General features: G+C 39.7%; 2 protein-coding genes across 2 annotated transcripts in view; both read right to left on the minus strand.

Moving 5' to 3' along the window:
* Nucleotides 1-10,870, minus strand: part of CHAT (choline O-acetyltransferase) — a 306,928-nt gene extending 296,058 nt beyond the window's left edge. The window contains exons 1-2 of the mRNA XM_089680057.1: nucleotides 10,630-10,870; nucleotides 4,159-4,268 (exon numbers count right to left, since the gene is read on the minus strand). Of these exons, the coding sequence (XP_089536183.1) occupies nucleotides 4,159-4,221 (63 nt within the window). The 5' untranslated portion in view covers nucleotides 4,222-4,268; nucleotides 10,630-10,870. The remainder of the gene's footprint in view (nucleotides 1-4,158; nucleotides 4,269-10,629) is intronic.
* Nucleotides 10,871-13,263: 2,393 nt separating this feature from the next.
* Nucleotides 13,264-16,002, minus strand: SLC18A3 (solute carrier family 18 member A3). The gene is made up of 2 exons (XM_089680059.1): nucleotides 15,704-16,002; nucleotides 13,264-15,335 (listed from the first exon to the last, which is right to left on the minus strand). The coding sequence occupies exon 2, from the start codon at nucleotides 15,206-15,208 to the stop codon at nucleotides 13,634-13,636; it is 1,575 nt and encodes a 524-aa protein (XP_089536185.1). The 5' UTR covers nucleotides 15,209-15,335; nucleotides 15,704-16,002; the 3' UTR covers nucleotides 13,264-13,633.
* Nucleotides 16,003-26,697: the final 10,695 nt, after the last annotated feature.

Below are 26,697 nucleotides of genomic sequence, written 5' to 3' on the forward strand. Positions count from 1 at the left end.
AAGGAGTTGGGTCTTTAAGAGCGCTCTCCATGCACTGTTGACCACTCCCTCAGAAGAAGTCGTCTGACGAAACGCGTTAGGGTGTGGTTTTATCTTTGACATCATCGCGCACGCTAGCTCACGTGTCCGGACCACGTGATTGCACCATCGCCATCTTGGTTGCAGGCAGGCAGGTGAGATGCTGGAGACCGAGCCTGAGGCTCTATTACTAACCAATACTATACATTGTTTTACTCATTGTGAGTGTGGTTTTATGGGGGGTTGTGTTACCTTAATAAATTGCTGGCTGATATTGCACTATGGCGAGTATTTTCTTTATTCGCATGTACTAATTAGATATGTGAGGATTTCTCTAAAACCGGAGCTTAGTGGTGGATTGCTGGATATTTACAGATTAGCTGGTTTATCACCAGCACATGGGGAGTGTGCATTTTGATGGGGTGTTTTGAGCACTGAATGTCACATTGGTGAAGGAGGATCTCATTACTTCATTGATGGAGGATCATTAACATATGGACTTTTCTGAATGGACTATATGTAGACTTCCTATATATGATTTAGTATTCATTTATGTGCAAATCCTATGAATTACCTAGTTGTCTTGCCAGACTGGTATCCTTTTCATTACTCCCTTGATAGGGTTGCAACACTTTTCTGGCCATTTAGAATCATAGCAATTTAGACATCAACTGTGTCCACATGAACAACATAATGATGTTGGAGGCATTAACAATGGTGTTGTCACTGTTGATAAGTTCTCTTTTTAGGAGGCTTACCACTGGAGCTGGGAGGGTGGCTGTTTGGCTGTGTGGGATGCTGATTTTGCCATGAGGCTCCTGGTTGGAGGGAGCTGACCTTGGCAATTTTATTACAGTGCAGGATAATTGGCAGGAGACTTATGTGGAGGATTAATGCTTCCTTGGGAGTACTAAGAGCCATAGTGGTCACCTTGATTGAGGACTTCTGCCCTCACTGGAGCAGGAAATACCAGAAGGTGGATGAGAAAAAATGGTGCTGTGTAGTGTACAAGCTGCAGGCTTCAGGATTCACTTATGCTGCTGCACACTGTCCCTCTGGATCGATCATCCCAGGGATGCTGTTAGCTCAAGGCTCCAAGGCAAGCTGCCTCTTATGCTGGATGTTTGTCAGCAGCAGTGGCTAGGGCCATGTTTATCATAAGTTCCCCTATTGGTACTCACATTTCATAGGACTCCCCATTTCATGGGGAAGTTGAGGTGAATTGTAAATCATGAAAAGTCTTTACTGATTTTGTCACTTCCCTTGGCACCCAAAGCTGGTCTTGAATGCCAATCAAGCCAAGATTGTCCTTCCAACCCCCCCCCCCCCCAAAAAAAAAAAACAAAAAAAAACTATGAAAGCTACAACTTTAGGATCTTCTGTCATCCATTCACCACTGCATGCACATTTTCGGTCCCATGGTATTGGCCTTTGAAGCCATTCCTTATGTGCGACAATACAGAAAAACATTGTAGCACATGATCCTGCCACATTGGAACAAGTGTACTCTGTCTCTAGACAGGGAGACCAAGGTAAGTCCCCTGACAACGTCATCTTTACTTTGGTGGATTTGCTCTTCCGTGGTGATATCCAGGGAATATACTTCTCTCTGTCCTCTGGAAAATAGTAATTGCAGATGTCATTCTGTATGGCTGGGGAGGAGTATTGGGTCTCCTGCCCACTCTTCCAATCAATGTGTTGGAACATCACATGATCAGATGTGCTCTGATTTACTAGCACATCTCCTGGAGAGACAACTTGTATGGATGCAGTCAGGCAACACCATGATGGCATAAATAAACCAACTATGGGAAGCCAAGAGCACAGTGGCAGTGCTGGAGGTGTTTCCCATCCTGAGGTGAACTGAGAGTTGCATGTCAGCTTTGATTGCAGTACACATAACAGAGGTTGGAAACTGGCAAGCTGACTATTTTAGTAAAAAAAGCCAGGGTCAGGGAGAGTGGGCCCTGTACCTAGAGGTCTTCTAACAAATCTGCCAGTGATGGGAAACGGCAGATGATGATCTTTTGGCATTGTGCTTCAGTCAAAAGGTGGATAAGTTTTGTAGCAAGGGCAAGTGACCCTTGGGCAGATAGTGGATGCATTGGTGGCTGCATGAGATCAATACATTCTGTTTTATGCTTATCTGCTGGTAAAATGTTTGCTGAGACTAAAAGGGAATTCTGGTGATCCTGATGGCTCTGGATTGACCCTGCAGGTCATGGTACACAAATTTAATTTGTCTGGTACTGGGCACTCCTAGGTTTCTTCCACTTTGATAAGACCTATTGTCTCGAAGCACCATTTACCCTCCTGCCTTACAATAACTAACTTGAAAATCCTTAAGGGTATCTCCTTGTCCTTTCTCTATTTCCCTCCTAGTGGCTTCTCTCCAGCATGGATTGGAGCAGCAGCTGACCTTAAGCAAAATTTAGAGTAAGTTGTCAGAATTGGTGGTTTTAATTTAGTTCATTCTGTCATCACTACTGCTTTGTCTGAACCTTTATTTACCGTGCTAAACATGTTGATGGACCTTCCAGTACCTCCTCCTTTGCATAAAGGCCAGGTAATGCTCTGGCACTTTTCCTATTGGCCCACCAATATGTTAGGATGCCTTTCTGGCCAGGATCAATGTGCAGGAGATAGGAAGGGGTAGGCAAGCTTTAGCAGTATCAAGAAGAGCTGAAATTCAGGCAAAGCAGGAGGTACTGAAAGCTGCTGCAGCTATGCACAGGCACCTATCGGTGCTGGTACTTCAGACTTGTCGACAGCTTTTGGTTTTCTTAAAGTGGCAGTATCTTTTTAGGGTAACAGCTAATCTTCTTGCATATGTTCAGAGGCACCATACCCTATCATTTTCCAGGCAATAAACTTCTCTCCAAATGGAAGAAAGCATGGCCAATTCAACAGATAACCACTCTTAATTTTTTACACACACTCGCTCCCTTTTTTTTTTTTTTTCTTTTTTTTTGGTCAGGCCACACCTGAAAGCACTCATTACCAATCACCAATCTGAACAGATTTCTGCACAGCCAGGAATCTTGACAAGTCTCCCACCAAGTACACCTCTTAAGTGGACCCATCACCCCATTACATATTTTATTTTCACCTCACTCTCTTGTTAAAACCTTATCTGTAATATGGAAACATTTCTAACCAGCCACCAGCAGTAACATTCTGAATGCCTACTAAAATACACATACATTTACTTAGGTAAAAGCTTAAAGTGTTTGCCTACAGCTCCTAAACGTATATTCCATTTGTGGTGTTACGAATGATGGCTTATATATAGAAACTTATTTGTATACTCTACTGCAATGTTTCTCAACCTTTTTCCAGTAAAGGCATTCTTTAAAACTATGCACAAAGGTGCCCCATTCAAAATTGTAAAAAATTAAACTGATAGTTTTACATGATGCAGCAACATCCACACACATAGGACACCCAACGTTAGGGGTGATTTATTATTTTAAAGCATATACACCTTTTTACACTGGTACTGACTAGTATTCCAGTGTTTCTCTTCTCCCTCAGTTTCTCTCCCTCACTCAGCTAATGTGACCCCAGTGCTGATGGAGAGGGGCAGCAAAGGAGCAAATGGATGCTGTGCAGGTGCCTGACGTCCTCCTTTGTATTAGTGCACAATGGAAACCTGTGGCTTTGTGTAACTAAAAGGCAGACTTCCTCCACCTGCTGGCTTGGATACAGTTTTTTTAATATTTTTTTAGGCATTTTGCCTAAGCATCCCTGAGGAAACTTGAAGACATCCTGGTTGAAACAGGCTGCTCTACTGAGTATTACTCTTGGCAGTGATGTTACTGGTGACTTATTATTGTTTTTGCAATTACACATTTCCACTGCCTTTGTAATGATCCTTCTGTGACTCTCAGTACATCTTAATGTCTAATTAGTTTGTCACTGTACAGTAAGATGGGATGACAGACAGATAGATAGACAGAGGTATATATAGATAGATAGATAGATAGATAGAGATAGAGATATATATATATATATATATATGTGTGTTTTTTAACCATTTTCTACTCAAAGTTATAATGGCACCATGAGTCCAGAAAATGTAATGTATACACAGATTTTGTCTTTATCCTTTGTTTCAGACATGCAAGAAAGTTATCTTACCTCTGCATCTTGTGAGCTTTTGCTTTCTGATTTTTCCAGTGTGGGTTTTTTTAATACTGGCATTTTGCAGCAGCAAGAATGTTATACCTTTTTCTCTGGGTAGGTTTAGCCTATAAGGAAGAACAACAGCACATTGCAGTGAAGATACCATTCAACAATTACACAACAGGTTGATCAATTAACAGCTATGCATATGTTTATCAAAAAGGGTTGTACCCTTAATTACACATGATTTTATGGTATTAATTTCCAACTGCAGACTAGCAAATTAAGGAATATTATGTTGACTTTGTTCTGTTTTATACAGATGCTGGCCCTTTTTTTTATCATATTAGTAGTAGTGGTAATGCCCATATTTGGGAAACTACTTGAGTAACTGGGTGAGCAGAGCATGATGGGCAACTGAGAGATTAACTAACTTCCCATCAGGTCTATCTTGCTTTCGATTTCCAGCAGATGGAAGTGGGCAGATTTGAAAACACGAATGGACTGAATAACGGCTATAGATCCGTCCAATGTCATGTTCTATAAACAGCAAGGTGGTCCAGATGGGGACCTATTCTCTCTGTTCTCCATCAGGCTCTACCCTCCACACTACAAAACTCTCTGGCCATGCACCTGCCTGTGTGATGGGCACTGTGGCCAGGGATGGAGGGAGCACACTGAGGAAGTAATGTTCAGTATAGACACTCCAACCTCATTGCCAGGATCCAACAAATTCATATGTCTCTGACAGGTACATGACTCGTGTGCAAGCACTAACAAATTCAGTGAGGTAGACTGATGGAATTTCAAAAGATGTCTTTGATACCTTTAGAATTCCCCACTACATGTTGGTTAATTTTTTTTTAGCAGTCCTGTTGATTTTTTCCATCTTGTGACCTGGTTTCTGACTTAATGGTGGTAATTTAAATAAACCTATTGCCAAACCTCTATAATGAGAAAGCAGAGTAGATCCTGATCCTTAGGAAAATAGTAGGAAAGGGGGGGGAAAGACATGGCACTGAAGGCCAGTAGACACCAGAACGTAGTCCAGGAAGCCTGTATTCTATGCATGTTTCCCACACCGAATTCAAAATGCACAGCAGTTGTTATCCATAGTGGGTGTCAATGTTAACTTAATGGCACCCCACATGCATGTTGCAAACAGCTGAGCGTTCTATAGAGTAGTGCATGCACTACTTTTGGTGCAGTCTGGTGTGATTTCAGCCCATTCAAATGACTGGGCTGAAATTGCACTGCACCTGGATTGAAATGCACAGCATGTTCCTGTGAGATTCATGGTGTGAAGCAGCCCTGAGAGCAGGACAACTATATCTGCTTTTTCCGACTCCATTTGCCTTCCATGAAAACATGTTTAGCTAGCTTGTGTCTGCACCTTAGCTTCAGACAGGAAGTAAACCATGGAAGACATCTTGTCTAAATGTGTATTACATACAATGTCCTTTCTTCCATGAGACATACTGTAAATGATAATTTCTTTGCTGCACTGCACTTATGCATATACTGGAGATCAGTTTGCAAATTGCCAGAAGCTGGCAGCCCCTACATATATTTAGCTAAACTGTAAAGAAAATGTGTCTCCAGATTGGGACTTAGAACAAGGTAGTCATTCATGTTCCCATCACACACATTCTTGGAATAGGCTGTAAAATAATGGGTGCTGCAGCAACCACCAGTTGGGAACTGGAACATTCACAGTAAAGTGTAGATATTTGCCAGCGCACCAAGGATCTTCCGATTAAGTCCAAATGATTTTTATTGAAGTACGATCACGTCAAGAACAAGAGGGTGTAATGTTTTCGAGCCTTGCAGGACCCCTTCATCTGGCATGTGATCACATACCTGATGAAGGGGTCCTGTGCAGCTCAAAAACATGGCACTCTCTTGTTCTTGATGTGAACATTCTTCAATATAAAAATATATGGACTTAATATGAAGATCCTTGGTGTACTGGCTAATATCTACACTTTAGAACAAGGTAGGGATCAGAGCTCCCTCTAGATATCTGCTTTGCACTATGAAATGTAATGTATGGATAGAAAAGGCTTATCCGAACCTAGGCATATGATGCCTTCTTTGCGTTTTGTGAATGCCACTAATGATATGGCTACTTTGCTGCTCAGAAATCCATTATGGCTTGTCAGTGTGCCCCTACCTCAGAAAAGGTGAAGAGGGCTTGTACATTTATATTCACAGTGCAGAAATTACAGCTGCTTTCCACTGGCCCTGGGGTTGCAACTTTTTTTCCATGGAAACTAGATGGTATATGGTAAGGTGTTGTGATGTGGTTACACCAGTGTGATTTAGTCATAATAAGCATTTTACAACTGTCAGGTTTCCAAACCTAACCCTATCATAAACCAAATTTTTTCTTCCAAAGGTGCAAACTTCTCCCTTTGATAATGGCACTAGCATCATAAACTGGTACATTAAAAAGATAGTTTATAAACTGTAACAGTTAAAAAGTTTACAATTTACACATAACAGTAATTTATGAATAAGGCCTTATGCACACAGGACATTTTGAAAACTCTCCTAGAAGCTTTTTCTCCTGGCAGCAGCATTTTTGCATAAAAAAACACTTGATGCTTGTAAAAGTGTCTAACGCTTTTACAAATGTTTAGGCACATTTACAGGCATGAAGTACTTGGGCATTCATTCATTGAATTGATTTATTTGTTTAATTAATAAGTTGTTAACCTGGCCATTGAAATAGATTAACATGGAAGCTATAACCGTGCCAAATGTTAACACACATTTACAAGTGTCATGCATTTTTTTTCTGCCAAAACGCTGCTGCTCCTGGATGTACTGGCAGTGTTTTTTTTTCCTGCCTCAACTCTCCTGCAACTAAACGCTGCTAAACGTCTATGTGCATGGAAACAGCTAAGGTTACAACACTAACTTTCATTCATAAATAAATGCAGAGCGCGACTGGGCTAACACACTGACAGCCCAGTCCTGCAGATTGCACTAAGAGAGTGTTGCTCTCCCTTCATGCCTTGTATCATCAGTCACTATTATTGTGACAGATAAAAGTAGAATGTGCTATTTGATGCAGCATGATGTTTGGTTTATATACTGAGCCATTATGTAACCATATACTCCTCCTCTCTGAGGATCCACCTGCTGCCCAGTTTCCTAAATAGATTGGTTACATATTTTGTAGTGCTTCTACCTTCATGCACACACCTTTATTTCTTCTCACTGTTGTATGTTTCCTGCTTCCTGCTGGGATCTGTCCCATTCTCACCTTTGTGGTGTTTCCACTTTTCCACCCTCAAATGGGGTGTGTCTATTGCTTCTTGCTGAAACACCATCAGGAGCTTTGGTAAACACTAGGCATTCTTAGGTCCTACTGCATCATAGTGAGCCACTGGTGACACAGCCTGTAGTATCTATCTAGTATACCTCTGTGTATCATAAATATCTAGTTTCAGATATTTCACTAAACTCTGCTTGTTGAATTACCTTTTCTGACCTTCAACAGCACTTTAACTTACAATATGCTTCCCCACTAAATCAAACCAGGAATTTCCTGCTTGTCTTGACAACACCAATAAAGATCACAAAGAGAAAAGGGAGATGGTTACATATTACATATTGTCTTGTGATTCTTCTTAGTAGATATGCATCCTCTACCCCTTTCATTTTGGTTGATAACCCAATTCACAAATGGCCATACTAAGAAAAAAGATAGTAAACTCGTATTGTAAATGTTGTCTTTTGTTGCTAGCTCCTCTCCCATCTGCCCAACACAAGTCCATTTATGCTAAATTGTAAATATGACCCTGACTATTGGAATTCTTTACTTCAAGGAGCACTGGAAATAGTGAAGTAACTGACAGCAACCAAATACTGATTATCTTTCATTGCTCTGGTTGAATGAAGATGAAATCAGATTGGTCATTATAGGTTACTATATTTTGCACATTATCATTGCCGGTTGTACAGCCCTATTGAAAGAAATCCGTACTGCAAGAAACTCAAAGGCTGCCATTGCTGACCTATTTCTGAAAATGTATGTTGTCTGGCCATCATGCTAATCAGGTGGCTTCAAATCTTTCCAAGCCACCGAACCAGAACAAACATACATTTTAGTAAAAGACAGAGCTCCTAATTTACATTTTCTTTTAATAAAATCTATTGAAATTATTTCAGTTTGACTGATATATGTGAGCATGCATTTCATTTTTTCTTCTATTCCATACAAAGAAACCATAGACAGTGTGGAATAATCATACCACAAAAGTAAAAGCAAGAGGAATTTTGCACATTTTTATGATACCACTCTTTATGGTTCAAATAAATGTGAAGTACTCTAATCAAAAAGATAGTAAAGTGGAGCCAGCCTGCAACTAGTGCTTTAGAGGGAATAAAATGTCTTCAAATACAGTCAACATCACAAAACATAAACATACAAACTCATGAATAGACAAAGGAGACTGAGTAATATATTTTCATTCCACCCTTGGGATAGATAGAATGTATTTTCATATTTATTACTGGGCGGAGAAGGTCTTGCAAAGTAATAGCATTGTGTTTATGTAACTGCACAACAGGGATCGATCAGCTTGTTTACAGGGTCATTTTAAGTTCTACATTTGCTACTTTTAATTATTCTCTGGCTAGAAAAGAAGATTTTGAGCACTAGGAGTAGCAATATACATATACCACACTGGGATTCTTTTGAACAAGCAGAGTATTATGGATCATCTCTGTTTATCAAGAACAGTAGTCTTTGGCCATATCTTCCTCAACCCATGGCCAGGGAAATACATGAGACACTTAGCTACAATTGTTGAATGCTAGCAGCAGCCTTTTCGCAAGTAACCCATCTGTATGAAAACTTGCTTCATTAAGCGCTGCAAAAAAAGACTTACTGACTTAAAAATAATCAATAGAAAAAACATATTTAAAAGCAATATTGTTCACCCCTTTTTTTTTTTTTTAATGAAGCTTTCAAGCTACTGAGGTAGAGATTCATTGTCTAGAAATTTAGACTGCTGTTAAAAATGCTGCACTGGTTTTCAATTACCATTTAAAAGTCCTGAACATAAAGCCTTCGATTTGAACTTTGAAAAGTGATTATGGTATAGCACAATAGTCAGTGAGTAAAAACCCAATATATATTTTGGCCATCTGCAAGGTTTTTTGTGTCTGTTCTAATTGTACTTGATAATAAAGGACTTGGCCTTCCATGATTGACAGATCTTCAACCATATATTTTGTTCCTTTGGATAGGCCTATGAACTGATTAATGACCTAAAGAGAATATTACCAAATATAGTACTTCTGTTTTATTATCAGTTACACAGATCTCTTTAACCAGGGGCCCAATTAGACAGTAGTGCCTGTGGAAAAGATTTTGTATCACAATTTCATGTAAGCTTAGCAGTTCAGAAATTATAAGGTTATTAGGTTCAAATGATATACTTTCATCCAGATATTTAAACTAAATCTACTGATTCTTTTTCATAATTCAAATTCTGGCCTTAGATTGAGCAGTGGCGTTATTAGCTCCTTTATATGTATGACAAGGTTGCATCTGTAATTGTAAGTAAAGCCAAAAGTAGTTCTCACCTGTGCATGTAATAATACATTTGTATTAAGCAAGTATGCTTGTTAGAAGTATTATTTGCATAAAAAATACACTCCTGCAAATCTATACGGTCACCACGCAGCTTTGTAATTCAACAGAGCTGATGCATTCAACAGAACCTGCTATTCTGCAGAACTGATGTATTCAGGTTGTAATGTTTTTGATATCAGACTTTGTAAGGAGAAAGACCTCATAATTCTAATTAATCACAAATTAGGAATCTACACCTTTTTCTGTATTTACAAAAGTATTATTTTTAGAAATACACAACTGCTGTCCTCACAAATGGATTCCTATCATTGTTTAAAATATTTGTTGTGTTCTGATCCTACCAACACATCCTGGAAGGCAAGGCAGTGTACTAAATAGCAATGCTTATCAGATAAAGTTGCTGATGATGAGAGATCAGCCTCATTAATAATTAAAGTTAACCACAGAAAACATCAGTCGGATTGGTATACAGTTCAAAGCAAGAAATCTTCACAAATTTAATTTACAGAGGACTCTGTTACAGTGAAGGCTGCTACTGAAAAGCTATTTGGCTGCCCCTGTGAAGGAGTTTCATTCTTTCTGTATATTTATTTAATTTTCCATTACCAGCCAGTGAACGTAAAATGACCCTGTGATGAGCACTCAGGAGAAGTACAGCAAGACTAAACAATAATGTGTCTACAGCAAGCTGAATGTATTGGTATTCCATCCTCAGCCACCGCTGGAACTGTTCTCTTCCTCTGTGAACAGGTGCCAAGTGTGGATAGCCTCACCATTTAATTTCAGATCCTATTGAGCCGGAAAGACTTCCAGACTTTGAAAACTTTAAAAGCCTCTTCTATAAATTGGCCTATTGAATGAATGAAAGTGCTTACCTGCTTCTCTCAATGGATCAGAAAGTAGTGTGGTGAGCAGAGGGCAGCGCTGAACTCCCTGCCATTGTTGGTGGTGAGAGGTGTGCTGACGTCTGTGCCGCTGTCCATGGTAGCAGTCCTATCCCCGCCGCTGCTGACAACACTCACTAGCCTGGAAGTGCCTAGTGATGTGGACAAAGGCACTAGTGTTCGGGGAGATCGGCCCCCAGCACCTCTCCCTCCCTGCCCACCTTCACTCTTCTTGCTGGATAACTCCTCCCTTTGGAAGCCTATTCGTGAACATTGAAGTCGGTGCTGATACAAGCTGGACGATCCTGCCTTCAGCACACTCAAACTTTGCACACGAGAATGATAGCTGGCCAGCATGATAACTTTTCCCATGGCTTTAGTCAGTGTGTATGGATTAGTAGGATGTCGGTGCAGAAAATAGCCTGTGTGTGAACCAAGTACAGATAGTCAAATATTTATTTTATCCAGTTTCTTTTTAAATTTGGAATGTTTACAGATACTTGTTGCTGTGAGGCGATTTCCTAAAAACTGGAGCAGATGTGCCTAGTAAGCCATCAGCATCTAGCTGCAGCTTGTTCAGGTAAGGTGGCCATACACTGTACAATCGGTGTCCACTCTGCTTTGGCTTTACCAAAATGATGCAATAAGAGGACAAACCTAAACATTCCATTCAATTAGTATCACGTCAGACAGGCTCCTGCACTAGGTCATTTATGGTAGATCTTGAGAAGATTGTACAGTCAGATTGTATAGTGTATGGTCATGTACCTTTTGAAAATAAAAGCTAGAAGATGATTGTTGCCATGCACAGATGCTCCAGATTCTGTCTGCTCCAGTCTTTGTCAATCCCTCTCTGTGTGATGTTAGTAAAGCTTAGGAGTTAAAATGGAATAGGGTGTGCTCTGTCTCTCCCTCCTCTCGGTCTTTCCTCAACCTTTGTTCGCTTTTACTATCACAATTTCTACCATTTTCTCTTTATCGCCCCTCTTTATTTCTTTCTTTCATTCTTTTCTTCTCTCTTTCTTTCTCATTTCTCTCTCTTTTTCTCCGTTTTTTTCTCTTTTCTTCCCTTTCTTTCTCTTTCTTTTCTCTTTCTTTCTCTTTCATTCTGTCTCCCTTTCTTTCGTTCCCTCTCTCTCTTTCGCTCTTTCTCTCTTTTGCTCTCTTTTGTTCTCTCTATTTCACTCTTTCTTTCATTAATTCTGTCTTTCGCTCTACTTTGTTCTCTCTCTCTTCTGCTCTTTCTTTTATTAATTTTGTCTATTTCTTCTCTTCTGTTCTCTTTAGTCTTTCTCACGTTTTTTTTCTTTCTCTTATGTTCTCTTTTTTTCTCCTATGTTCCCTCTTTTCTCTTTCTTTCCCTTCTTCTTTCTCCTCTATACTCTCTTTCTCTACTTCTTTGTCCTCCTGTCTTCTGTTCTTTCCTTCGTGTCTCCTCCTTTCTCCCGTGTTCTTTCCTTCCCTCTTCTTTCTCCTTCCTGTTCTCTCCTTTGTCAACCGTTCTTTCTCTCTCCATCTTTGTCCTCTGTTCTCTCATTCTCACTCCCCTTTGTTCTTTTTTGTCTTTTCCGATTTATTTTTCTTTTATTTTTCTTTTCTTTTTCTTTGTCTTCCTCCCTTATTTCCTTACTCCTACGTCTCCCTGGTTAATCTTCAATCTGCCCGACATCACTGGAATGGAAGAAGGATTTTGGAGCGGTGCATCTACTACCCCTTAGTGAATTGACCAGCTGTTAAGAGATTTAATTAAAGATGTTTTTTAACGTTCCCTGGCTACAGTATGGAGGTAACTGTGTGATAAATCTTCTATGTCAGGCTGAGATTGCTAATTCGCAAATTGCACTGCTTTACCACAGATGATGGTATGAACCCTGTGTCCTGGATATGGGTTGTATAGGTGAACTTGTGTAGAAATACAACGTTGCCCCATGTACTTTAGGAAACCTAGCTCAGAAAGAAACGTAAGAGTCATTTTTAATGTGGCCGTGCATAATCGAGTCCCACCCAGGAAAAGCCTAGAGCTATTCATACTCAAATAGTGGCTGAGCTCCGAATTACTGGCGTCTCAGCACCTGGACAGCGCCTTGTGCAGCCCAACTTCTGGTCTATTGGCGGTGACTAAGAAGTTGATTAATGGCTTGCCTCTGTATTTCTTGTAAGCCGTCATCTTCTTGGACGTTTGATGGACACCTCGTATTATATATTTATTGATAAATAACCTCTATTTGCCTCAGTCATCAGAAAATGGAAGAGGAGATTCGTCAAAGAAAAGAGTAATGGTACAACACGTTCACATGTATTTGAAGACTAATAACTCTAATCAGACACTTGATTTTGGTAATTTTTTTTTCACTGAGCGCAGCAACAATCTGTACATGCCCATTACTTTGTCTTGTATTTAACTTGTTGCTTCCCTGCCACCAGTGACCTATATGTATAGCAGAGATATTAGGGAGTTCCAAATGCTAAAAGGTAAGATATGCTTTTGGGTGTAATCAAATCAATTTATGATGTATCTTTTTTTTTTTTTTTGCATATTTTAGTGTTATTCTGAAGAAGGTAGCGGTAATGTTAATTAACACTTCATTTAAAGTTTATTTAATCGAGTCACAAAATATAGATATATACAATATTTATGAACTTTATTTCCCTGAATATGCAGTTTTATTTCATATAATTATTTCTTTTGTACAGATATACAGTATTTCACATAAAGTTAAAAATGAACAATGAAACAGTCTCACAATACTGCGCCTAGATTTTGGGGGTGGGGGAGGGGAGGGGGAGCCACCTAGCTTGAGCTTAAAGGACGGATCATTGAGAACAATATATATTTATATGTATATATAGAATTTACCCCAAGAAATTGATATAATAAAAATAGGTTTTACAGGAACCATCATGAACATGAATACAATGTAGAAATGAGATCTTGGTACGTAAACATATGGCTGATTTTTTTTTTACGTTACTCTCCATTAGCTTTGCATAATTTTTAACTGTACTCGTATTCAGAGGACTCCTCTTCAGACATGTACTTCCCTGTCTGCTCATGGTAATTGTCCATGCTGTTCTCTGGAAGTTCTCCATCTTTAAGATGGCTCTTTCTAGACTTTGCTTTTCTCTCTTCCATTTTAATAGTGTCATACAAGCCCTTAGGTCCCTCATCTAGTAAGATATTCCTTTCAGAATGAGAGGGTTTCATTTGGCACACGTTTCTGAGAAACAGAAGGGCAGGGGCATACAGTACATTGGCAAGTCCCATGCCAAGATTAAGTTGGGTGAAGCCCATTGTATGAACAATTTGGCTGGCCACTATAGGCCCCAGGGCATAAGCCACTGAATAGGATATATCTGCTATTGCATAAACGCTTCCATATACAGAAACATGGCGGACATCTACTAGTAAGGCGAGAGTGGGCAATAGTGCAGTATCTACCAATGCAATGCCAAAGCACAAACCACACAAAGGAATGATTAGCTGCTCAAAAGTTTTACAAGCTGGCACCGTGCAAGAGCTGGCCCCTATTATTACCATTCCTATGGCACCATAGAACCATTGATATTGAGGGTAATTGGCAGCAAGTTTTACAGTAATATATACCCCTAGTATGTGAGGAAAGAATGCTGGCAGCCAAGTGAGACCCATTTGCCACTCTGAGGCACCCATAGTGGTTTTCATCCAGTTTGCTATGGTGGGCTCCAAAAACGCCAGAGGGATGTTACAGGTGGTCAGTGCCCCTGCCACTACTGCGATGTAAGGGTCGATCATGAGTCTATGGATGGGTGTGCCCACTGGCATGTTCTCTCTAGTCCGATTGGCGAAGGGTTTGATGACCGCTAGCAGCAGAATGCCATCAATGAGAGAGATGCAAGCCAAAATCAAAAAGGGCATTCTTTTCCCTACAAATTGATATAATATGCCTCCAAAGGGGGGCGCTACCAAGCTCCCGAAAGAAATAAACGCTATGGCTATACCCAAGGCTTTGCTCCGCTCTGCTTCCTCTGTGTATTTGTCTGCGATCATCGCGATCCCAGAGGTGTCTGCAAAGGCAGATCCCAAGCCTTGCAGACTTCTCGCTACAAACAGCGTGGCATAGTTCTCTGCAAACGCAAAAATGACAGTTGACAGGAACATAACAATCAGTCCAATCAAAAGAGGGATGTCATAGCCAACCCTGTCCATGAAGGTGCCACTGAGTGGGTTGACCAGCAGCTGTAGGATCGCTTTGGAGGCAAACAGGACTCCGATCTTGATGTCTTCATTCTCTGTTGGGTACGTGGGTCTGATGATAGATTTATTGGAAGAGGCTAAGCTGAAATTCAGCTCCTTAAAGGATTTTTCACTATGCGATCTCATACTTTGAATGTAGTCTGGAATTATAGGAACTATGACCATGTAGAGCATGTTATCAAGAAGAAGTGCCACGCAGACGATGAACAAGATGAGTCTCCTCTGGTGGTGGGCTTCCTTCATGGCACTGCCCAGCTGTTTAGTTCTTTCCCCCATGGCACAGGAGAGTTTCTCCATGGCGGATTTGGCTGCCCCTTGGGTGTCTTCTGGAGCCATGATCTCTCCTTCCTACTTGGTCACAAAAAGCAGAGAACACCAGCAGTCACCCCCACTTTGATAGGCTTCTCAGGGGAGCAGCTTCAACCACCAAACTACCATTCAGGGACCATTTAAAGCGTGGAGCCTGCAGAAAAGATATTAAGAGGGTGTCAGTCATCCAGTCCTATCCCTTCACATGTGATCAATTATGAAGCATCAGCATCGTAAACCTGCCACCACATAGCATTCAAGGGTTAAACTTTATCATAAGCAACTGTCAACTTTCACATCCATCCTTCCCAAAGTTGGCTTCACCACTCATCATCATCAGAGCATCTAGTAATCCATTCCTAACCTAACAGGTTCTGCTTTAAAGTGAAGAACTAACAGTTGTGCTTTAATGTGAGAAAAAAAAATGACCGTTGTGCTTTAAGTTGAAGAAATAACAGTTTTGCTCTCAGGTACAGCCTTGACCCCCCTTCCACACCCTTCCAAAAGGAAACATTGACTTACTTCTCTGCCTCTTCTCTCCTGTAAATCAGTTCCAGCTCTGGAGAAGCATCTTCAGATCCTGGGCTCCCAGCAGCTCAGATGAGGACCATAGACTTGGCCAAAAAACGACTCTGTGTTAATTGGTGCTGGCAAAGGCGGCGCTGGTGGCTCTGAGCGCAGCATTGGAGAGGTCGGTCCCCGCTTCAGCCGAGCATGCCTCCATTCCTCCGTGCTGCCATTGGCACAGATTGACTTGCATGCTTCTCGATTCCTCCACTTTCTTTCCGCGGAGGGCTGTGACGCGCGGTTAGCTTTGGCCCCCAAGTGGCTACTTTGGGAGCGGCGTCTCCTTATGCTAATTTAACACATGGAAGAACCTTAACCAATTACTGAGAGCCGACCCTCCTCTTTATTGGCTTCGTAGATAGGGAAGGGACTCCCTGTCCTCAGACACTCTTTCTCTTTTTTTTTTCTTTCATTGAGAACAGCGTCATATAAATTATTCAGTTAACCCTTTGCAGAGGATAACAGAATAAAATTTTCTTCCAGCCTTTCCTTTCCAGTATTGGCAGATTCCCAACAAATGGGGCCACTACAATTTTTCTGATCAATATTATTATTTCCTTTCATGATTGTCAGGGAATCCCCACTCTTTACTCTTTTTATTTAATTCTCTGTACAACCTACTGATCATAAGCTGTAGGTGTGGTCATTTTACTGGGGGTTTCCTGAGACCTGAAAACTATTTTAAGTGTTCCTCCATGGTAAAATGGTTGAGAGAGGCTGTGGTAACGAAATAAATGCACTGCCTCCTGTAAAAAAATAAAAACAAAAAAAAAGCCTATACCAAATAAGTTAGCTGTTGCGGCATATTCCGGAATGTGTTCCCACATCTGTTGTGGACTATAAGGCTGCATTCAAACCTGAGCATAGCAATTTCCTGGCATTTCTATTTGAGAGTTTTTGGGTGACCTTTGAAGCATATTACAAGCATTGTTGTTTAGCCAATAGAAAGCACTAGAGGGAGGAGAGTGGGAGGAAATTAGGGGTGGAGAGCTGCTGTTTGAGCAGAAAACACGCAACAAAACGCTTGTAAAATGCCCAAGTCACACATTTTCAGGCATTTCTATTCAAGTCTATGGGGCTAAAAACCCTTGTAGTCTGCCAAAAAGAATCTCATGTACTTTTTTTGAGCAACAGGCATTTTGCTTCAGTGACAGAATGCTCATATGTGAACAGGGACCATTGAAATGAATGAGATGTGGCTTGTTGAGTGTTTTAGAGCTCAAAGCTGCAAGCAGAAAATCACTTGGTTAGGGTTGCTACCTCATCCCTTTAAAACCGAACACATTAATTAGACAGGTTCTGTGGCTGATTAAGGTGGTCATTAAACTCACTTGGTGCCTTATCTGCATTAAATTTGCTGAATCTGTGTAATTAATATGCTCGATTTAAAGGGATGAGGTGGCAACCCTACCTGAATCTTGTAGCTCTAAAATGCTCAGCAAGCCAAATCCCATTCATTTCAATGGTCCCTGTTCAAGGGTTGCTACCTCATCCCTTTAAAACCGAACACATATTAAATACACAGGTACTGGGGCAAATTTAATGCAGATAAGGCACCAAGTGAGTTTAATGACTACCTTAATCAGCACAGAACCTGTGTAATTAATGTGTTTGGTTTTAAGGGGATGAGGTGGCAACCCTTCACTGTTCACATACTGTATGAGTGTTCTGTCGCTTGAAGTAATACGTCTGTCACTCAAAGTACATGAGCTTCTTTTTTGGCAGATTACAAGCATTTTTGGCCCCATAGACTTCAAAAGAAACACCTGAAACTGTGTGACTTGAGCGTTTTACGAGCATTTTGTCTTGCGTTTTCTGCTCAAAAAGAAGCTCTCCACCCCTAATTTCCTCCCGCTAATGCTTACTATTGGCTAAACAAAAATGCCTGAAGTTGTAAAACGCTTGTAATACACTTCGAAAATGCTTGTAATACACTTATAAAAATGCTCAAACTCTCAAATAAAAATGCCAGTAAATCTCTAAGCTCAGGTGTGAATGCAGCCTAAAAATATAAACAGTGCTGTGCTGCTGGCACAACCCAATGCTTAGTAAAGTAAATAGAATAATGGTGACATAAAAGATAATTTAATCGTAATTATCACACTCCAAAAAATCGCTGTCCTGAAAATAAACACCCACTTGCCCTGCTAGTACATCATTTTAATGCAGAGAATAGGGTGATAGAAATACAAATGCATCATCAATTAACAAACTGAATAAAAATAAATGAATCATACAAATAGACATGTATAGTGAACACCTACCTGCTTCACTAGTACCACAGGCTAATAGGGAATATAGGGAAGACCAGTGTACATACAGCAGCTGGCTTGAATAGTGATAAAATAACACACTAGGATAACCTATAAAGTTCTAACATCGTGACAATTAATCAAGTGACATACAAAAAATTGCAAGCACAAAATTGTTTTTAATTTTTTGCTATTGAATCACATTTTCACTATTACTTTATTAACCACTTGCCCTCCAGAGGATTTACCCCCCTTCCTGACCAGGCCATTTTTTGCGTTACGGCGCTGCGTTACTTTAACTGACAATTGCGCGGTCATGCAATGCTGCACCCAAATGAAACTTACATCCTTTTTTCCCCCACAAATTGAGCTTTCTTTCAGTGGTATTTGATTGCCTGTGCATTTTTTGAGCTATAAAAAAAAAGAATTTTGAGAAAAAAAACAATATTTTTGACTTTTGCTATTAAACATGTCCAGTAAAAAATAAAAAAAATTAAATTTCTTCATAAATTTAAGCCAAAATGTATTCTGCTACATGTCTTTGCTAAAAAAAAAAATCCTCAATACATGTAAATTAATTGGTTTACGTGAAAATTTATAGCGTTTACAAATGGCGTTATATATACTGGGATTTTTTTAAAATTTTTTTACTAGTAATGGTGGCGATCAGCGACTTATAGCAGGATTGGGATGGACATTCTTACACTGGGGGGAACTCTGACATTCCCAGTGACACCAATACAGTGATCAATGCTAAAAAAAAAAAAAAAAAAAAAAAAAAAGCACTGACACTGTACTAATGGAAGTGGCATCCCGAGGCAGGTGCGGTCCGCACCGGGTGACACCGATCGCATGGGAAAGGGAAAATGTCACCAGCACACAGAGGATCACCAATATGGGTCCAAAGGTTTTAATGAACGATAACATAGTTACAGCAAGGCAACGTTTCGGAGTCTCGCAGGACCCCTTCATCAGGCATGTGACAAATTGTGATAGAAACTGGAGAACTATTTAAAAAAACCATCCACCAATCAGAGTGAAGTGAAATGAGCTTGGCTCCGCCCCATGATGTCATATTCACTCCAAAAATGGAGCCCATATAGGTTGCATGCCGACGATCCTCGTCGGCATGCAACCTATACGGAGGCGACACCAGACCCGCTCCAAGAAAAGGTAAATTGTAAAGAAAGCCGACGATCCCTGCAGGATGCATTGGATCTGCGGTGTCCGATCCATTATGCTCAATCCGCAGATCCGATCCATTCTGCGGGGATTGTCGCACTGGGTGACACCTACCCTAGGGATGTCTCTGACTAATGGCACTGGGTAGGAAGGGGTTAACATGAGGGGCGATCAAAGGGTTAACTGTGTGCAGAGAGTGTTTTACTATGGGGCGGTGTCTGTGTGCTTCACTGTAATCACACTGCTCTGGATGACTGTGCTGTTCACAGCCATCCAGAGTAGTGTGCTCAAGCTGACAGGGAGGAGAACTGTTAGTAAAACAAAACAGTCCTCCTCCCTGTCAGAGATCATCAGAAATCACTGGGCGCCGGCGAGTAATTACCGTCCGGGGCCCCGTGATTGACCACCGTGGCTGCGAATGGCGGTGCGGGTAGGGCGCCTATGTGCGCCCCCTACCCGGAAATACAAGATTGTGTGTGTGTATATGTATATGTGTATGTATGTGTATATGTATATATATATATATGTATATATATATATATATATATACACTGTATATACATACAGTCAGGTCCATAAATATTGGGACATTGACACAATTCTAACATTTTTGGCTCTATATACCGCCACAATGGATTTGAAATGAAACTAACAAGATGTGCTTTAACTGCAGACTGTCAGCTTTAATTTGAGGGCATTTACATCCAAATCAGGTGAACGATGTAGGAATTACAACAGTTTGCATATGTGTCTCCCACTTGTTAAGGGACCAAAAGTAATGGGACAATTGGCTTCTCAGCTGTTCCATGGCCAGGTGTGTGTGTTATTCCCTCATCCCAATTACAATGAGCAGATAAAAGGTCTAGAGTTAATTTCAAGTGTGCTCTTTGCATTTGGAATCTGTTGCTGTCAACTCTCAAGATGAGATCCAAAGAGCTGTCACTATCAGTGAAGCAAGCCATCATTAGGCTGAAAAAACAAAACAAACCCATCAGAGAGATAGCAAAAACATTAGACATTTTCCAAACAAAGCAATTGTTTGGAACATTCTAAAAAAGAAGTCAACAATCAAGAGAAGACTTCACCAGAATGAATACAGAGGGTTCACCACAAGATGTAAACCATTGGTGAGCCTCAAAAACAGGAAGGCCAGATTAGAGTTTGCCAAACGACATCAAAAAAAGCCTTCACAGTTCTGGAACAACATCCTATGGACAGATGAGACCAAGATCAACTTGTACCAGAGTGGTGGGAAGAGAACAGTATGGAGAAGGAAAGGAACTGCTCATGATCCTAAGCATACCACCTCATCAGTGAAGCATGGTGGTGGTAGTGTCATGGTGTGGGCATGTATGGCTGCCAATGGAACTGGTTCTCTTGTATTTATTGATGATGTGACTGCTGACAAAAGCAGCAGGATGAATTCTGAAGTGTTTCGGGCAATATTATCTGCTCATATTCAGCCAAATGCTTCACAACTCATTGGACGCCGCTTCACAGTGCAGATGGACAATGACCCAAAGCATACTGCAAAAGCAACCAAAGAGTTTTTTAAGGGAAAGAAGTGGAAGGTTATGCAATGGCCAAGTCAATCACCTGACCTGAATCCGATTGAGCATGCATTTCACTTGCTGAAGACAAAATTGAAGGGAGAATGCCCCAAGAACAAGCAGGAACTGAAGACAGTTGCAGTAGAGGCCTGGCAGAGCATCACCAGGGATGAAACCCAGCGGCTGGTAATGTCTGTGTTCCAGATTTCAGGCTGTAATTGACTGCAAAGGATTTGCAACCAAGTATTAAAAAGTGAAAGTTTGATTTATGATTATTATTCTGTCCCATTACTTTTGGTCCCTTAACAAGTGGGAGGCACATATGCAAACTGTTGTAATTCCTACACCGTTCACCTGATTTGGATGTAAATACCCTCAAATGAAAGCTGACAGTCTGCAGTTAAAGCACATCTTGTTCATTTCATTTCAAATCCATTGTGGTGGTGTATAGAGCCAAAAATGTTAGAATTGTGTTGATGTCCCAATATTTATGGACCTGACTGTATATGTGTGTGTTATTTTGCGCACCCGTGCCACCCTGTAGCAGTATTTCTGCTATAGGGCCGATGGGAAGTGGTTAACTTTCCTAAGCTCTGGGTTGTCCCGGCAGCGCAGCAATGTCAATATTTTTATATGTGGTTATATGCAGTAGTTAACACTCATATTTGACTTGTACCTACAGGTAAGCTTATAGTAAGGCTTTCCTGTATGTACAGAGAGTATCTCCTAAACATGCGCACTTTAAGAAATATTCACAACAGCCGGTGATGTCATCAGCAAAACACAGTGTGCTTTGCATTCAGGGCACACAGAGATAGAGGGGGATTTACTAAGACTGGAACACACAGAATCTGGTGCAGCTCTGCATAATAACCAGTCAGCTTCTAGATTTTATTGTCAAAGTTTAACTGAACAAGCTGAAATTAAAAGCCGACTGGTTACTATGCACAGCTGCACCAGACTCTGTGTGCACTAGTTTTAGTAAATCTCCCCAAGAGCATGCCGTCAATGCTGTGCCACGATTGACTCCCATACACATGCACTGTAGTAAATCCATTGTCAACAAACCTGAAGGGAAGACCTGGCAGAGATGGAACCGCCCCGCAGAAGTGACAGAGCTCTGCTGGAGGGCTTTATAAAGTAAGTCTGCCATAATGTGCTAGTATGCACCACTATCATTATATTATACAGGATTTATATAGTGCCAACAGTTTGTGCAGCGCTTTACAATATATCATCGCATCGGAACTGCTTTCATCCTACTGCAGACCAGCAGCTGCATTCTAACACAGCCATTGGTGTGAACCTGGCACTAAATCAGGTGGTGAGGACGTGATATGCCTCCTCATCGCCTGTCATATGCCCTCTGTCTGCAGCAATTAAAAAATGCCTAATTTGTTCAGGCTATTAAATGACTATTGGTTGCATGTGGCGTAATCTGCAGTGCCATGTTTCCTGAGAAATGTATTAAAGTTCCGGCCTGAATTGATATAGAAGAGGCTGGGACTTTAATTCTCATGTAATCGAGCAATTATCGAGTAATGTGATACCGGAGTCTACTTTGCCTGCATGCCAAAGTCATTAAATAGTCCCCTTTTTTGCCCATGGCCTCCACAACAAACAAATGAAACCCAGTGAAGTTTTGTTTAAATTGCTGCCAAGTGTGGTGCCTAGAAGTTAAGAGTTTCCTCTGGGCCCCCCTACTGAATTGTCAGGGTTGATCCTGGTACTGAATACACAAAAAACAGCGCAAAAATTAAATAAAAAATAATCACAAATAAATAAATGTCAGTGCAGAAAAATATATATATAATATTTCAAACAAAAGTCCTTATTCCCAATTCCCAAAAGGATTTTCAAGAAAATATTCCAAAATGTGCATCCACCTAATCACCACGTGACAAATAATATTGACCGCACGCACCAGATGGAGGTGAGTAATAAGCCTCATAGGATATAAGGGATCCTGTAGCCCCTCCATAGGAACTCAAATCTCCTTCACCCTGCTTAGATATAGCAATCGACTCCACTCTACTTCTCCATGGAATCCTCAATAATGTGCAAGGAAAGAAAGGCTACATAGTGTAATACTGCCACTCAATACCATATAAATCGATAGAATAAGGAAACTCACATGTTTCAATAAAATAACAGGCCTTGTTTAATAGCCTCAAAGGCTTCAAGAAAACCAGTTTCCAAATTGTAAATATAGGGATCTCACGCTTTAAGAATCACTGTAGAGGATGACCAGCTTTCCACCTCTAAGATGGCTGCTTGAACCGCAAAAGTCTGCGTGCGTTCCAAATACCGGAAGTGACGTTGGCCAAGATGACGGCGGACCGGAAGTGCGTCAACACGTTTCGCCCCACCCACAGGGCGTTCTCAAGACACCGCCTTCAGTCTCCAGCCGTCTTTTATACCGCTTAGGGAAAGCTCTCCTCCATCTCCTATGCAAAATAATAGCATCTACCTCCCACTACCACACCTGGTCATTAAACCATTAAAATTACCATAAGAAATACCCGCCCTCTAACCTTACCTCATCCTCTATATACTCAGCGTGAGAACCCTTCACAATTTAAATACAAGACAATGATCCGCAATTAAAACAATTAAACAAAAATCCTCATATATATATAAATAACATAACTTCAAATCAACATATATTCCAATTATCTTTAATACTCTCTGGAACAATGATGAATAAAAATAAGAATAAAAATAAAAAAATAAAAAAATATATAATTAAAAATAAAAAATAAATAAAAATGAAAATAAAAATAATAAATAAATAAAAAAAATATAAAAAATTAAAAATGAAAATAAAAATAAAAAAAATAATAATAATAAAAAAATAATAGAAAAATAAAATAAAAAATGCAAAATAGTAAATGAAAAATAAAAATACAAATAAAAATAAAGATAAAAATAATACTAGAAATAAAAACAACAGTGTATAAAAATAAAAATATAAATGAAAAAAAGAAAAGAAAAAACAACAAAAAACAAAAACAAAACAAAAAAACAAACAAAGCAAATGTACATATATAAATCAAAATTCCATAAAAATCCCAGAAATATTTTGAAGCTATAGCACCACAAACCTCTATTGGATACAACCATTAACTCTCCACTAAGTAGAGTGACTGAAACCACCCACAAACCATACTATTAATGGCCTCAGTCAATCCACTCACCAATTGGATAAGAAACAATGTCAATCTCTGCATTTAAGCCTTTGGGGGCCAATGACCCCATATTATAAATCTACTTAGTTTCATTTTGTGAGATGCCTATCAACATATCTCCTCCTCTCTATTGCGTTTCCACTCTATCTATACCACAGCATTTTAGACAAGTTGGATCTCTATTGTGACAAACCCTAAAGTAATGTGATAAACTGTGATACTTAAATCCTTTTTTAATGTTTCTGATGTGCTCACCCAATCTCACAGATAATTTTCTAGTAGTTCTTCCTATATATTGAAGGTTACAAGAACATTCAAGCAAATAGGTAACATGGTTAGTGTCACATGAAATAAACTTCTTGATTTTATAGGATGAACCCTTAGAGCTAGATTTGAAGCTATCAAAATATTTTTTATTATTATCCCCTTTTAAAAATCTACATGCTGAACACCTTCCGCATTTAAAGAAACCAACTCTATCCAATAAAGTGGTTATTTTCCTCGATTTATCAGGAACATTCTTTACCAATTTATCCCTTAATACAGGCGGTCTTCTGTAAATGAAACTAGGCCTCTCCGGACGTAATTTATTCAAAATCTCATCTCTTTTTAAAATTGGCCAGTGCTTCCTTATAATCCTTTCCACTAATTTAAATTGGCGAGAATAACTCGTTATAAAAGCCATTTCTCCCATACGTCTATCTTTAGATTGTTTGACCAGCAGATCTTCCCTATTCATTCCCTTGACCTGTTCTAGAGCACATTGCAAGGACTGTTCTTTATAACCTTTTTCCCTGAATCTATTCAATAACATATCAGATTGATTTTGAAATACTTTATTGTCATCACAGTTGTGTTTTAACCTAATAAATTGACCTTTCGGAATGGCCTTAAGCCAATTTCTGTGATGGCAGCTATGGTTCGGAATATACCCATTCCTGTCAACATCTTTAAAATAGGTCTTTGTGAGAAACCTATTACCTTGCCTATACACCGTCAGGTCCAAAAAATCAATAGCTGCCTCACTCAGATTATAAGCGAATGATAAGTTAACATCATTATTCCCCATCTTATCAATAAAATCAACCAGTCCTTCTTTATCTCCTTTCCATATAATGATGATGTCATCTATGAACCTCCTATAAAATAGCAATTCTTTCTTCCTATTTTCAAAGAGTGCCTTACTTTCCCGCTCACTCATGAATAAATTAGCTACTGACGGTGCATACTTAGCACCCATCGCTACACCCATAATCTGTTTATAAAATTTATTAGAATGCCAAAAGTAATTATGTGTCATAGCCAGATCCAGACATTTTATGATAAATTGTATTTGGTCAGAATCAACTGCTGACTTAGTTACCATTGCTCCTTTAACCGCTGCTAGGGCATCATGATGTTTTATGTTAGTGTATAGCGAATTTACATCTACACTGGCCATGACACAATACTCACCTTCATTAATATCTTTGAGTGAGCTAATCAAATCCCCGCTATCTCTTAAGTAAGCGGGAAAGGAGGATACCAAGGGTTGCAAAAACTTGTCAACATATTCTCCCAGTCTAGAGAACAATGAATCAATCCCATTTATGATCGGTCTTCCTGGAGGTTTTGTCAGATTTTTATGAATTTTAGGTAATTGGTAAATCACTGGTATTTTAGGAGCCTTAGGCACTGATCCTGGTACTGCAGGGCTGGCCCCACACCCTTGTCAGCAGCGTCCCTGAATAGGACTACAGTGCAAGAGGAGAAAAGCATCTGATACAACTGATGGTATCAGATGGTGAAGATCCTAGTAGGGATTCTAGCTCAGCTGGAGAGTGATAATTGGATTCACTGGAGCAGTATTGGTAAGTATAATATAAAATACATTCTCACCAGAATGCCTGTATCTTAATAACAGTGTTTCATTAATAAACCAATTTATGTCAAACAAATGGAAGTGATCTTTGCAATATTTTATAAAACCAGTATAGGCAAAATAAGGCAATGGACTATTGACTTAGGTTAGTATAAAGTATGCTAAAGAGCATAACACAGCTTTGTTTTATAGCTGCAAGTGTGATGCTAGCTTCCACTCTCTTTGCATTCTGCCCCTGTAAGGAAATGAAGAGCAGTGAGTAGTGATTGGAAATAAGTGTAAAATCTAGTTAAAATTGGTTTCACAGCAAAATTAAACATTTTGTAGAAATTGCTCTCTAAATTGGAAACAAAAGTAGTAATATAGTAATTTAAAGCTAAATGTGATATGTGGGTAGCTTTAAAAACCATCTGATTGCTCTATGCACTTGACTCAGTATCATTTAGAAAATTGCTTTGCAATGTCTGCACCACCATTGCCCCCCACCCCATTACTTTGTGAAAAGCCTTTCTCCAGGCTCACCACAAACAAACCTATTGGTTGTTTTCAAAATAACTTGATTAACAAGATGGTTATGAGCTAGCAGGTCCTAAATTTTCCTTTTTGGAGTGTAAACAATGGCTTCTTTTTACATTTCAGGCCATTGAAAAATATAATTTTATGAATAGATTCCTTTATCAATGCCTGCAATAAACAAAAATCCCTACAGCCTGAGAAGGTAAAAGTACATGGCTGACTTATCACCATGTTGTCATTCTACATTACTGTAATCAGAATGATCGTCTGTTGATAAACCGAAAACCCATTAATTCAGTTAAATTAAAGTAATTTGCCTGTATGTTTGCTTTGACTGTATATTGTTTCTGGATTTTTAGTGAAGGCAGAGAATTAGCATGATTTTGCATAGTTGGTAAGG

This window comes from Staurois parvus, unplaced genomic scaffold (assembly GCF_062004578.1).
Source record: "Staurois parvus isolate SC_StPar_1 unplaced genomic scaffold, SC_StPar_1.0 ptg000234l, whole genome shotgun sequence".
Taxonomy (NCBI): domain Eukaryota; kingdom Metazoa; phylum Chordata; class Amphibia; order Anura; family Ranidae; genus Staurois; species Staurois parvus.